The 15,784-nt window shown below is 54.2% G+C and overlaps 1 protein-coding gene across 4 annotated transcripts in view; it reads left to right on the top strand.

Moving 5' to 3' along the window:
- RFX5 (regulatory factor X5) overlaps positions 1 to 15,784 on the top strand; it is a 28,975-nt gene that overhangs the window by 7,258 nt on the left and 5,933 nt on the right. For all 4 annotated transcript variants that reach the window (XM_069951313.1, XM_069951310.1, XM_069951312.1 and 1 more), the window contains exons 2-7: positions 3,589 to 3,723; positions 6,020 to 6,053; positions 6,135 to 6,217; positions 8,715 to 8,834; positions 12,389 to 12,505; positions 12,596 to 12,677. In XM_069951313.1, coding sequence (XP_069807414.1) covers positions 3,608 to 3,723; positions 6,020 to 6,053; positions 6,135 to 6,217; positions 8,715 to 8,834; positions 12,389 to 12,505; positions 12,596 to 12,677 — 552 coding nt within the window. In that variant the 5' untranslated portion in view covers positions 3,589 to 3,607. The remainder of the gene's footprint in view (positions 1 to 3,588; positions 3,724 to 6,019; positions 6,054 to 6,134; positions 6,218 to 8,714; positions 8,835 to 12,388; positions 12,506 to 12,595; positions 12,678 to 15,784) is intronic.

Raw genomic sequence — 15,784 nt, 5'->3', positions numbered from 1 at the left:
CATAGCGTACACATGTTACCTCCTGACAGCCATATCATACACATGTTACCTCCTGACAGCCATAGCGTACACATGTTACCTCCTGACAGCCATAGCGTACACATGTTACCTCCTGACAGCCATAGCGTACACATTACCTCCTGACAGCCATAGCACACACACGTCACCTCCTGACAGCCATAGCATACACATGTTACCTCCTGACAGCCATAGCGTACACATGTTACCTCCTGACAGCCATAGCATACACACGTCACCTCCTGACAGCCATAGCATACACATGTTACCTCCTGACAGCCATAGCGTACACACGTCACCTCCTGACAGCCATAGCATACACATGTTACCTCCTGACAGCCATAGCGTACACACGTCACCTCCTGACAGCCATAGCATACACATGTTACCTCCTGACAGCCATAGCGTACACATTACCTCCTGACAGCCATAGCATACACATGTTACCTCCTGACAGCCATAGCGTACACATTACCTCCTGACAGCCATAGCATACACACGTCACCTCCTGACAGCCATAGCGTACACATGTTACCTCCTGACAGCCATAGCATACACATGTTACCTCCTGACAGCCATAGGAGACACATGTTACCTCCTGACAGCCATATCATACACATGTTACCTCCTGACAGCCATAGCGTACACATGTTACCTCCTGACAGCCATAGCGTACACATGTTACCTCCTGACAGCCATAGCATACACATGTTACCTCCTGACAGCCATAGCATACACATGTTACCTCCTGACAGCCATAGCATACACATGTTACCTCCTGACAGCCATAGGATACACATGTTACCTCCTGACAGCCATAGGATACACATGTTACCTCCTGACAGCCATAGGATACACGTGTTACCTCCTGACAGCCATAGGATACACATGTTACCTCCTGACAGCCATAGCATACACGTGTTACCTCCTGACAGCCATAGCATACACATGTTACCTCCTGACAGCCATAGGATACACATGTTACCTCCTGACAGCCATAGGGTACCAATGTTACCTCCTGACAGCCATAGCGTACACATGTCATCTCCTGACAGCCATAGGGTACACATGTTACCTCCTGACAGCCATAGCATACACATGTTACCTCCTGACAGCCATAGCGTACACATGTCACCTCCTGACAGCCATAGCGTACACATGTTACCTCCTGACAGCCATAGCATACACATGTTACCTCCTGACAGCCATAGCGTACACATGTCATCTCCTGACAGCCATAGCATACACATGTTACCTCCTGACAGCCATAGCATACACATGTTACCTCCTGACAGCCATAGCATACACATGTTACCTCCTGACAGCCATAGCGTACACATGTTACCTCCTGACAGCCATAGCGTACACATGTTACCTCCTGACAGCCATAGCGTACACATGTCATCTCCTGACAGCCATAGCATACACATGTCATCTCCTGACAGCCATAGGGTACACATGTTACCTCCTGACAGCCATAGCATACACATGTTACCTCCTGACAGCCATAGCGTACACATGTCACCTCCTGACAGCCATAGCATACACATGTTACCTCCTGACAGCCATAGCATACACATGTTACCTCCTGACAGCCATAGTATACACATGTTACCTCCTGACAGCCTATATATATCCTATGTTGTTGTCTATTATATATATGTATTGTACCTGGTTGTTTTTAAATATTTTTTAGTGAGTTTTTATATATTGTTTTTATCATGTTATCATCATAATTATGATAAATAAATTTTGCAGTGATTCAGAATCTATGCCCATAGTTTTTTTGGTGTATACATGTTACCTCCTGACAGCCATAGCATACACTAGTTACCTCCTGACAGCCATAGCATACACATGTTACCTCCTGACAGCCATAGCATACACATGTTACCTCCTGACAGCCATAGCATACACATGTTACCTCCTGACAGCCATATCGTACACATGTTACCTCCTGACAGCCATAGCATACACATGTTACCTCCTGACAGCCATAGCATACACATGTTACCTCCTGACAGCCATAGCATACACATGTTACCTCCTGACAGCCATAGCGTACACATGTTACCTCCTGACAGCCATAGCGTACACATGTTACCTCCTGACAGCCATAGCATACACATGTTACCTCCTGACAGCCATAGCATACACATGTTACCTCCTGACAGCCATAGCGTACACATGTTACCTCCTGACAGCCATAGCATACACATGTTACCTCCTGACAGCCATAGGATACACGTTACCTCCTGACAGCCATAGGATACACATGTTACCTCCTGACAGCCATAGGATACACATGTTACCTCCTGACAGCCATAGGATACACATGTTACCTCCTGACAGCCATAGGATACACATGTTACCTCCTGACAGCCATAGGGTACCAATGTTACCTCCTGACAGCCATAGCGTACACATGTCATCTCCTGACAGCCATAGGGTACACATGTTACCTCCTGACAGCCATAGCATACACATGTTACCTCCTGACAGCCATAGCATACACATGTTACCTCCTGACAGCCATAGCATACACATGTTACCTCCTGACAGCCATAGTATACACATGTTACCTCCTGACAGCCTATATATATCCTATGTTGTTGTCTATTATATATATGTATTGTACCTGGTTGTTTTTAAATATTTTTTAGTGAGTTTTTATATATTGTTTTTATCATGTTATCATCATAATTATGATAAATAAATTTTGCAGTGATTCAGAATCTATGCCCATAGTTTTTTTGGTGTATACATGTTACCTCCTGACAGCCATAGCGTACACATGTTACCTCCTGACAGCCATAGCATACACATGTTACCTCCTGACAGCCATAGCATACACATGTTACCTCCTGACAGCCATAGCATACACATGTTACCTCCTGACAGCCATAGGATACACATGTTACCTCCTGACAGCCATAGCATACACACGTTACCTCCTGACAGCCATAGCATACACACGTCACCTCCTGACAGCCATATCATACACATGTTACCTCCTGATAGCCATAGCATACACATGTTACCTCCTGACAGCCATAGCGTACACATGTTACCTCCTGACAGCCATAGCGTACACATGTTACCTCCTGACAGCCATAGCGTACACATGTTACCTCCTGACAGCCATAGCGTACACACGTTACCTCCTGACAGCCATAGCGTACACACGTCACCTCCTGACAGCCATAGCGTACACATGTTACCTCCTGATAGCCATAGCATACACATGTTACCTCCTGACAGCCATAGCGTACACATGTTACCTCCTGACAGCCATAGCGTACACATGTTACCTCCTGACAGCCATAGCGTACACATGTTACCTCCTGACAGCCATAGCGTACACATGTTACCTCCTGACAGCCATAGCGTACACATGTTACCTCCTGACAGCCATAGGATACACATGTTACCTCCTGACAGCCATAGCGTACACATGTTACCTCCTGACAGCCATAGCGTACACATGTTACCTCCTGACAGCCATAAACCGGTGTACATGTTTCCGTCTTTCATCTTCTTCAGCCTCTGACAGCTCTTGTGGTTCGGCAGGTCCTGTACTTGGGAGGGAATGGCAGAGGACGTGCTTTATGACAACATTTCTAAGAAGGGAGGACTGACAACGGGAGACACCCCGGAGGAGACAGAGCCCAGCAACCTCCTGCAGAAACTGCGCAACCGCATCTCGTGAGTACAGAGGGCTGACCCCTGGCCCCCTAAAGCTGGAGCCTCCCCGACTCCCCAGAGCTTACTCAGGCCCTCCATGTAAAAAGAAGTGTTCACACCTTGTGGTCTCATCTATAAAGGAGCATTCACACCTTGTGGTCTCATCTATAAGGGAGCGTTCACACCTTCTGGTCCCATCTATAAGGGAGCCTTCACACCTTGTGGTCTCATCTATAAAGGAGCATTCACACCTTGTGGTCTCATCTATAAGGGAGCGTTCACACCTTCTGGTCCCATCTATAAGGGGGCGTTCACACCTTGTAGTCTGTTCTATAAAGGAGCGTTCACACCTTGTAGTCTGTTCTATAAAGGAGCGTTCACGGAGCGTTCACACCTTGTTGCCTCACCTGTAAGGGGGCGCTCACACCTTGTTGCCTCACCTGTGAGGGGGCGCTCACACCTTGTTGCCTCACCTGTAAGGGGGCGCTCACACCTTGTAGCCTCACCTGTAAGGGGGCGCTCACACCTTGTAGTCTGTTCTACAAGGGAACGTTCACATCTTGTAGCCTCACCTGTAAGGGGGCGCTCACACCTTGTGGTCTCATCTATAAAGGAGCGTTCACACCTTGTGAATCATCTATAAGGGAGCGTTCACACCTTCTGGTCTCATCTATAAGGGAGCATTCACACCTTGTTGCCTCACCTATAAGGGGGCGCTCACACCTTGTAGCCGCACCTGTAAGGGGGCGCTCACACATTGTAGCCTCACCTGTAAGGGGGCGCTCACACCTTGTAGCCTCACCTGTAAGGGCGCGCTCACACATTGTAGCCTCACCTGTAAGGTGGCGCTTGCACCTTGTTGCCTCACCTGTAAGGGGGGGGGCTATCTCTTGTTGCCTCACCTGTAAGGGGGCGCTCACACCTTGTAGCCTCACCTGTAAGGGGGCGCTCACACCTTGTAGCCTCACCTGTAAGGGCGCGCTCACACATTGTAGCCTCACCTGTAGGGGGCGCTCACACCTTGTAGCCTCACCTGTAAGGGCGCTCTCACACCTTGTAGCCTCACCTGTAAGGGGGCACTCACACATTGTAGCCTCACCTGTAAGGTGGCGCTTACACCTTGTTGCCTCACCTGTAAAGGGGGGGCCTATCTCTTGTTGCCTCACCTGTAAGGGGGCGCTCACACCTTGTAGCCTCACCTGTAAGGGGGCGCTCACACCTTGTAGCCTCACCTGTAAGGGGGCGCTCACACCTTGTAGCCTCACCTGTAAGGGCGCGCTCACACATTGTAGCCTCACCTGTAGGGTGGCACTTATACCTTGTTGCCTCACCTGTAAGGGCGCGCTCACACATTGTAGCCTCACCTGTAAGGTGGCGCTTACACCTTGTTGCCTCACCTGTAAAGGGGGGGCCTATCTCTTGTTGCCTCACCTGTAAGGGGGCGCTCACACCTTGTAGCCTCACCTGTAAGGGCGCGCTCACACATTGTAGCCTCACCTGTAGGGTGGCACTTATACCTTGTTGCCTCACCTGTAAGGGGGCGCTCACACCTTGTAGCCTCACCTGTAAGGGGGCGCTCACACCTTGTAGCCTCACCTGTAAGGGGGCACTTATGCCTTGTAGCCTCACCTGTAAGGGGGCGCTCACACATTGTAGCCTCACCTGTAAGGGGGCGCTCACACCTTGTAGCCTCACCTGTAAGGGGGCGCTCACATCTTGTAGCCTCACCTGTAAGGGGGCGCTCACATCTTGTAGCCTCACCTGTAAGGGGGCGCTCACATCTTGTAGCCTCACCTGTAAGGGGGCGCTCACATCTTGTAGCCTCACCTGTAAGGGGGCGCTCACACCTTGTAGCCTCACCTGTAAGGGGGCGCTCACACCTTGTAGCCTCACTTGTAAGGGGACGCCTATCTCTTGTTGCCTCACCTGTAAGGGGGCGCTCACACATTGTAGCCTCACCTGTAAGGGGGCGCTCACACCTTGTAGCCTCACCTGTAAGGGGGCGCTCACACATTGTAGCCTCACCTGTAAGGTGGCGCTCACACCTTGTTGCCTCACCTGTAAGGGGGGGGGCCTATCTCTTGTTGCCTCACCTGTAAGGGGGCGCTCACACCTAGTAGCCTCACCTGTAAGGGGGCACTCACACCTTGTTGCCTCACCTGTAGGGTGGCGCTTATACCTTGTAGCCTCACCTGTAAGGGGGCGCTCACACCTAGTAGCCTCACCTGTAAGGCAGCGCTCACACCTGACTGGTCTGATCACAGAGGCCTGACCTGCTTCTTCACTGTCCTAATGTCGTCTTTTCTTCTTTCCTCAGGAAATCGGTTCAGAGTAAGGTGGACAGTATACTGGTAGGTGGTATCCTCCCTGCCCCTTCCTCCTCCGCAGTGTGTGACGGCCCTTACCCCCTTCTTGCTTCTCTCTCACCACAGGGCGACGTTCAGAAGTTGTCGGATTATGACAAGCTTTACCTGTACCTGCAGCTCCCACCAGGACCCAGTGGCCCGGAGAAAAGGTATCTGATGGTGATGAGGGGCATGTCTGGCCAAATGTACGGGGGTCATGACTGGCCTGATGATGGCGGGGGGGGTCATGACTGGCCTGATGATGGCGGGGGGGTCATGACTGGCCTGATGATGGCGGGGGGGGGGGACATGACTGGCCTGATGATGGCGGGGGGGTCATGACTGGCCTGATGATGGCGGGGGGGTCATGACTGGCCTGATGATGGCGGGGGGGACATGACCGGCCTGATGATGGCGGGGGGGGGGGGGGGGGGACAGGACTGGCCTGATGATGGGGGGGGGGGGACAGGACTGGCCTGATGATGGCGGGGGGGGGGTCATGACTGGCCTGATGATGGCGGGGGGGGGTCATGACTGGCCTGATGATGGCGGGGGGGGGACATGACTGGCCTGATGATGGCGGGGGGGTCATGACTGGCGGCCTGATGATGGCGGGGGGGACATGACCGGCCTGATGATGGGGGGGACGGGGGGGGGACAGGACTGGCCTGATGATGGCGGGGGGGGGGGGGACATGACTGGCCTGATGATGGCGGGGGGGGGGGGGGGGACATGACTGGCCTGATGATGGTGGGGGGGGGGGACATGACTGGCCTGATGATGGCGGGGAGGGGACATGACTGGCCTGATGATGGGGGGGGGGGACATGACTGGCCTGATGATGGCGGGGGACAGGATTGGCCTGACGATGGCGGGGGGGGGGGGGGACATGACTGGCCTGATGATGGCGGGGGGGGGGGGCATGACTGGCCTGATGATGGCGGGGGGGACATGACTGGCCTTATGATGGCGGAGGGGACATGACTGGCCTGATGATGGCGGGGGGGGGACACATGACTGGCCTGATGATGGCGGGGGGGGGGGGGACATGACTGGCCTGATGATGGCGGGGGGGACATGACTGGCCTGATGATGGCGGGGGGGGGGACACATGACTGGCCTGATGATGGCGGGGGGGGGGGGACATGACTGGCCTGATGATGGCGGGGGGGACATGACTGGCCTGATGATGGCGGGGGGGGACATGACTGGCCTCATAATGGAGGGGGAAGACATGACTGGCCTGATGATGGCGGGGGGGACATGACTGGCCTGATGATGGCGGGGGGGTCATGACTGGCCTGATGATGGCGGGGGGGGGTCATGACTGGCCTGATGATGGCGGGGGGGGGGGACAGGACTGGCCTGATGATGGCGGGGGGGGGGGGACATGACTGGCCTGAGGATGGTGGGGGGGGGGACATGACTGGCCTGATGATGGCGGGGAGGGGACATGACTGGCCTGATGATGGCGGGGGACAGGATTGGCCTGACGATGGCGGGGGGGGGGGGACATGACTGGCCTGATGATGGGGGGGGGGGGACATGACTGGCCTGATGATGGCGGGGGACAGGATTGGCCTGACGATGGCGGGGGGGGGGGGACATGACTGGCCTGATGATGGCGGGGGGGGGGGGGACATGACTGGCCTGATGATGGCGGGGGGGACATGACTGGCCTGATGATGGCGGAGGGGACATGACTGGCCTGATGATGGCGGGGGGGGGGGGGGGGACACATGACTGGCCTGATGATGGCGGGGGGGGGGGACATGACTGGCCTGATGATGGCGGGGGGGACATGACTGGCCTGATGATGGCGGGGGGGATATGACTGGCCTCATAATGGCGGGGGAAGACATGACTGGCCTGATGATGGCGGGGGGGGGACATGACTGGCCTGATGATGGCGGGGGGGACATGACTGGCCTGATGATGGCGGGGGGGACATGACTGGCCTCATAATGGCGGGGGAAGACATGACTGGCCTGATGATGGCGGGGGGGACATGACTGGCCTGATGATGGCGGCGGGGGGGGACATCACTGGCCTGATGATGGCGGGGGACAGGATTGGCCTGATGATGATGGTGGGGGGGGGGGGCATGATTGGCCTGATGATTGCGGGGGGGGGGGGGGGGTTGGGGGTTGGGGGGGAACGACATGATAGGCCTGATGATGGTGCCGGGGGGGGGACATGATTGGCCTGATGATGCTGGGGGGGGGGGGGACATGATTGGCCTGATGATTGCGGGGGGAGGGGGATATGATAGGCCTGATGATGGTGCGGGGGGGGGGGGACATGATTGGCCTGATGATTGGGGGGGTACTTGACTGGCCTGATGATGGGAGGCTTGATGATTGGCGGCTTGATGATTGGCTTGATGGGAGGCTTGATGATTGGCTTGATGATGTCGGGGGGGGGGACACAATTGGCCTGATGATGGCAGGGGACACATGACTGGTCTGATGATGGTGCGGGGTGGGGACATAACTGGCCTAATGATGGTGCGGGGGGAGGGGGACATGATTGGACTGACGAAGGTGCCGGGGTGGGGGGGGGGACATGACTAGCCTGATGATGGCGAGGGAGGGGGGCGTGACTGGCCTGATAATGGGGGATGGGGACATTACTGTTGGTCAGTGATGGATTCTCTTTGTCTCTCAGCCTGGATGTGAGCTCTGTGACCACGGCTGAGCATATGCATGCCTGCACGTGGATCCGCAATCACCTGGAGGAGCACACGGATACATGCTTACCCAAACAGGATGTGTACGATGCCTACAAGTAAGTACCATACCGCTCCTGCCCCCTGGAGGCCATCCTCCTCTTTATCAGCCGATCACACTGCCCCCTGGAGGCCATCCTCCTCCTCTTTATCAGCCGATCACACCGCCCCCTGGGGGCCATCCACCTCCTCCTTATTAGCCGATCACACTGCCCCCTGGAGGCCATCCTTCTCCTCTTCGTTCTCATCAGCCGATCACACCGCCCCCTGGGGGCCATTCTCCTCCTCCTTATTAGCCGGTCACACCGCCCCCTGGAGGCCATCCTCCTCTTTATCAGCCGATCACACCGCCCCCTGGAGGCCATCCTTCTCCTCATCAGCTGATCACACTGCCCCCTGGAGGCCATCCTCCTCCTAATCAGCTGATCAGACCGCCCCTGGAAGCCATCCTCCTCCTCATCAGCCGATCACACTGCCCCCTGGATGCCCTCTTTCTAATCAGCTGATCAGACCGCCCCTGGAGGCCATTCTTCTTCTCCTCCTCATCAGCGGATCACACTGCCCCCTGAATGCCATCCTCCTACTCATCAGCGGATCACACTGCCCCCTGGAGGCCATCCTCCTCCTCCTCCTAATCAGCTGATCAAACTGCCCCTGGAGGCCATCCTTCTCCTCCTCCTTCTCATCAGCCGATCACACTGCCCCCTGGAGGCCATCCTTCTCCTCCTCCTTCTCATGAGCTGATCACACTTCCCCCTGGAGGCCATCCTCCTCCTAATCAGCTGATCAGACCGCCCCTGGAGGCCATCCTTCTCCTCCTCCTTCTCATCAGCCGATCACACCGCCCCCTGGAGGCCATCCTCCTCCTCCTCATCAGCTGATCACACCGCCCCCTGGAGGCCATCCTTCTCCTCATCAGCCGATCACACCGCCCCCTGGAGGCCATCCTTCTCCTCATCAGCCGATCACACCGCCCCCTGGAGGCCATCCTTCTCCTCATCAGCCGATCACACCGCCCCCTGGAGGCCATCCTTCTCCTCATCAGCCGATCACACCGCCCCCTGGAGGCCATCCTTCTCCTCAACAGCCGATCACACCGCCCCCTGGAGGCCATCCTTTTCCTCATCAGCCGATCACACCGCCCCCTGGAGGCCATCCTTTTCCTCATCAGCCGATCACACCGCCCCCTGGAGGCCATCCTTCTTCTCATCAGCCGATCACACCGCCCCCTTGAGGCCATCCTTCTCCTCATCAGCCGATCACACCGCCCCCTGGAGGCCATCCTCCTACTCATCAGCGGATCACACTGCCCCCTGGAGGCTATCCTCCTCCTCATCAGCCGATCACACCGCCCCCTGGGGGCCATCCACCTCCTCCTTATTAGCCGATCACACTGCCCCCTGGAGGCCATCCTCCTCTTTATCAGCCGATCACACCGCCCCCTGGAGGCCATCCTCCTCCTCTTTATCAGCCGATCACACCGCCCCCTGGAGGCCATCCACCTCCTCCTTATTAGCCGATCACACTGCCCCCTGGAGGCCATCCTTCTCCTCTTCGTTCTCATCAGCCGATCACACCGCCCCCTGGGGGCCATTCTCCTCCTCCTTATTAGCCGGTCACACCGCCCCCTGGAGGCCATCCTCTTCCTCTTTATCAGCCGATCACACTGCCCCCTGGAGGCCATCCTCCTCTTTATCAGCCGATCACACCGCCCCCTGGAGGCCATCCACCTCCTCCTTATTAGCCGATCACACTGCCCCCTGGAGGCCATCCTTCTCCTCTTCGTTCTCATCAGCCGATCACACCGCCCCCTGGGGGCCATTCTCCTCCTCCTTATTAGCCGGTCACACCGCCCCCTGGAGGCCATCCTCCTCTTTATCAGCCGATCACACCGCCCCCTGGAGGCCATCCTCCTCCTCCTCGTTCTCATCAGCCGATCACACTGCCCCCTGGGGGCCATCCTCCTCCTCCTTATTAGCCGATCACACTGCCCCCTGGAGGCCATCCTCCTCCTCATCAGCTGATCACACCGCCCCCTGGAGGCCATCCTTCTCATCAGCTGATCACACTGCCCCCTGGAGGCCATCCTCCTCCTCCTCCTCATCAGCCGATCACACTGCCCCCTGGATGCCCTCCTCCTAATCAGCTGATCAGACCGCCCCTGGAGGCCATTCTTCTTCTCCTACTCATCAGCGGATCACACTGCCCCCTGGAGGCCATCCTCCTCCTAATCAGCTGATCAAACTGCCCCTGGAGGCCATCCTTCTCCTCCTCCTTCTCATCAGCCGATCACACCGCTCCCTGGAGGCCATCCTCCTCCTCATCAGCCGATCACACCGCCCCCTGGAGGCCATCCTCCTCCTCATCAGCCGATCACACCGCCCCCTGGAGGCCATCCTCCTCCTCATCAGCCGATCACACTGCCCCCTGGAGGCCATCCTCCTCCTCCTCCTCATCAGCCGATCACACTGCCCCCTGGAGGCCATCCTTCTCCTCCTCCTTCTCATGAGCTGATCACACTTCCCCCTGGAGGCCATCCTCCTCCTAATCAGCTGATCAGACCGCCCCCTGGAGGCCATCCTTCTCCTCATCAGCCGATCACACTGCCCCCTGGAGGCCATCCTTCTCCTCATCAGCCGATCACACTGCCCCCTGGAGGCCATCCTCCTCCTCATCAGCCGATCACACTGCCCCCTGGAGGCTATCCTCCTCCTCATCAGCCGATCACACCGCCCCCTGGAGGCCATCCTTCTCCTCAACAGCCGAACACACCGCCCCCTGGAGGCCATCCTCCTCCTCCTCCTCATCAGCCGATCACACTGCCCCCTGGAGGCCATCCTTCTCCTCCTCCTTCTCATGAGCTGATCACACTTCCCCCTGGAGGCCATCCTCCTCCTAATCAGCTGATCAGACCGCCCCCTGGAGGCCATCCTTCTCCTCATCAGCCGATCACACTGCCCCCTGGAGGCCATCCTTCTCCTCATCAGCCGATCACACTGCCCCCTGGAGGCCATCCTCCTCCTCATCAGCCGATCACACCGCCCCCTGGAGGCCATCCTTCTCCTCAACAGCCGAACACACCGCCCCCTGGAGGCCATCCTTTTCCTCATCAGCCGATCACACCGCCCCCTGGAGGCCATCCTCCTCCTCATCAGCCGATCACACCGCCCCCTGGAGGCCATCCTTCTTCTCATCAGCCGATCACACCGCCCCCTGGAGGCCATCCTTCTCCTCATCAGCCGATCACACCGCCCCCTGGAGGCCATCCTCCTCCTCATCAGCCGATCACACCGCCCCCTGGAGGCCATCCTCCTCCTCCTCATCAGCCGATCACACTGCCCCCTGGAGGCCATCCTCCTCCTCCTCATCAGCCGATCACACCACCCCCTGGAGGCCATCCTTCTCCTCATCAGCCGATCACACCACCCCCTGGAGGCCATCCTTTTCCTCATCAGCCGATCACACAGCCCCCTGGAGGCCATCATTCTCCTCATCAGGCGATCACACAGCCCCCTGGAGGCCATCATTCTCCTCATCAGGCGATCACACAGCCCCCTGGAGGCCATCCTTCTCCTCATCAGCAGCCGGTAACACCTCTATTTTATTTTTTTAGACGTTACTGCGACAACCTGTGCGGGAGACCCCTCAGTGTGGCCAATTTCGGCAAGATCATCCGAGAGATATTCCCTAATATCAAGGCCCGGAGGCTGGGAGGGCGAGGACAGTCCAAATATCCTTCCAGTGAATGCAGGAGAGGGGCGGGGGTGGGGAATGGACAGGGCGTCACATCCTCCATGTCTGTCTCCTTAACCTCATCAACGTATTGCTATAGTGGTCTGCGAAGGAAGAGCATGGTGAGCATGCCCCCGCTCCCCAGCCTGGATCTAAAGATGGCGGAAAGTGTAAGACCCCCAACCCAAACCCCCCCCCCCCCGTGCCCCACAGTGTGTGTGTGTATGTATATATATATATATATATATATATATATATATATATATATATATATATATATATATATATATATATATATATATATATAATATATATATCCCTGCAGTCACAGCTGCCCCCACATTGCCCCCCCCACTCTCTGTGTGTATATATATATAGATAGATATATATATACATACATACACATATATACACACAGTGTATATATATATATCCCCGCAGTCACAGCTGCCACCACACTGCCCCCCTACTCCCTGTGTGTGTGTATATATATATATATATATATATATATATATCCCTGCAGTCACAGCTGCCACCACACTGCCCCCTACTCCCTGTGTGTGTATATATATATATATATATATAATATCCCCGCAGTCACAGCTGCCACCACACTGCCCCCCTACTCCCTGTGTGTATATATATATATATATATATATATATATATATCCCCGCAGTCACAGCTGCCACCACACTGCCCCCCTACTCCCTTTAAATATATAGCTCTGTATATCTCTGCAGTCAGAGCTGCCCCCACACTGCCCCCCTACTCCCTGTGTGTATGTATGTATATATATATATATATCCCCGCAGTCAGAGCTGCCACCACACTGCCCCCCTACTCCCTGTATATATATAGCTCTGTATATCCCTGCAGTCAGAGCTGCCCCCATACTGCCCCCTACTCCCTGTATATATATATATATATATATATATATATATATATATATATATATATCCCTGCAGTCAGAGCTGCCACCACACTGCCCCCCTACTTCCTGTGTAGCTGCCCCCACAGTGCTCCCCTACTCCCTGTATGTATATAGCTCTGTATATCTCTGCAGTCGGAGCTGCCCCCACACTGCCCCCTACTCCCTGTGTGTATGTATGTATGTGTATATATATATATATATATATATATATATATATATAATCTCCCCGCAGTCACAGCTGCCCCCACACTGCCCCCCTACTCCCTGTGTGTATATACACTCACCGGCCACTTTATTAGGTACACCTGTCCAACTGCACGTTACCACTTAATTTCTAATCAGCCAATCACATGGCGGCAACTCAGTGCATTTAGGCATGTAGACATGGTCAAGACAATCTCCTGCAGTTCCAACCGAGCATCAGTATGGGGAAGAAAGGTGATTTGAGTGCCTTTGAACGTGGCATGGTTGTTGGTGCCAGAAGGGCTGGTCTGAGTATTTCAGAAACTGCTGATCTACTGGGATTTTCACGCACAACCATCTCTAGGGTTTACAGAGAATGGTCCGAAAAAGAAAAACCATCCAGTGAGCGGCAGTTCTGTGGGCGGAAATGCCTTGTTGGTGCCAGAGGTCAGAGGAGAATGGGCAGACTGGTTCCAGCTGATAGAAAGGCAACAGTGACTCAAATAGCCAACCGTTACAGCCAAGGTAGGCAGAAGAGCATCTCGGAACGCACAGTACATCCAACTGTGAGGCAGATGGGCTACAGCAGCAGAAGGCCACACCGGGGGCCACTCCGCTCAGCTAAGAACAGGAAACTGAGGCTACAATTTGCACAAGCTCATCGAAATTGGACAGTAGAAGATTGGAAAAACGTTGCCTGGTCTGATGAGTCTTGATTTCTGCTGCGACATTCGGATGGGTCAGAATTTGGCGTCAACAACATGAAAGCATGGATCCATCCTGCCTTGTATCAACGGTTCAGGCTGCTGGTGGTGGTGTCATGGTGTGGGGAATATTTTCTTGGCACTCTTTGGGCCCCTTGGTACCAATTGAGCATGGTTACAACGCCACAGCCTACCTGAGTATTGTTGCTGACCATGTCCCTCCCTTTATGACCACAATGGACCCAACATCTGATGGCGACTTTCAGCAGGATAATGCGCCATGTCATAAAGCTAGAATCATCTCAGACTGGTTTCTTGAACATGACAATGAGGTCACTGTACTCCAATGGCCTCCACAGTCACCAGATCTCAATCCAATAGAGCATCTTTGGGATGTGGTGGAACGGGAGATTGGCATCATGGATGTGCAGCCGACAAATCTGCGGCAACTGTGTGATGTCATCATGTCACTATGGACCAAAATCTCTGAGGAAGCTTCCAGCACCTTGTTGTATCTATGCCAGGAAGAATTGAGGCAAAAGGGGGTCCAACCCGTTACTAGCATGGTGTACCTAATAAAGTGGCCGGTGAGTGTGTATATATATATATATATATATATATATATATATATATATATATATATCTCCCCGCAGTCGGAGCTGCCCCCACACTGCCCTCCTACTCCCTGTATGTATATAGCTCTGTATATCTCTGCAGTCGGAGCTGCCCCCACACTGCCCCCTACTCCCTGTGTGTGTGTGTGTGTATATATATATATATATATATATATATATACACATACAATCTCCCCGCAGTCACAGCTGCCCCCACACTGCCCCCCTACTCCCTGTGTATATATATGTGTATATATATACAGTGAGTCCAAGAAGTATTTGATCCCTTGCTGATTTTCTTTGTTTGCCCACTAATAAAGACACTATCCTTCAGCACTTTTAATGGTAGATATATTCTAACATGGAGAGACAGAATATCAAGAAAAAAATCCAGAATATAATTTTAAAGAATATATTTTAATTAATTTGTATTTCAATGAGGAAAATAAGTATTTGATCCCTCTTGCCAAACACACTCAATACTTAGTGGCAAAGCCTTTGTTTGCAAGCCCAGCGGTGAGAGGTTTGTTGTAGTTAACCACAAGTTTAGCGCACACACCAGGGGGAATTTTGGCCCACTCTTCTTTGCAGATTCTCTCTAAATCCTGAAGGTTGGTGGGCTGTCGCTTGGCAACTCTGACCTTCAGCTCCCTCCATAGATTTTCCATCGGATTGAGGTCTGGCGACTGGCTGGGCCACTCCATGACCTTAATGTGATTTTTCTTGAGCCAATCCTTTGTTGCCTTTGCTGTATGTTTAGGGTCGTTATCATGTTGGAAGACCCAACCACGGCCCATTTTCAGAACCCTGGCAGAGGGGAGGAGGTTGTCCCTCAGGATTGTGC

Source organism: Dendropsophus ebraccatus, chromosome 13, assembly GCF_027789765.1.
Source record: "Dendropsophus ebraccatus isolate aDenEbr1 chromosome 13, aDenEbr1.pat, whole genome shotgun sequence".
Taxonomy (NCBI): domain Eukaryota; kingdom Metazoa; phylum Chordata; class Amphibia; order Anura; family Hylidae; genus Dendropsophus; species Dendropsophus ebraccatus.
Note: the sequence above shows the minus strand (reverse complement) of the source record. Positions and strands in the feature narration are given on the sequence as shown.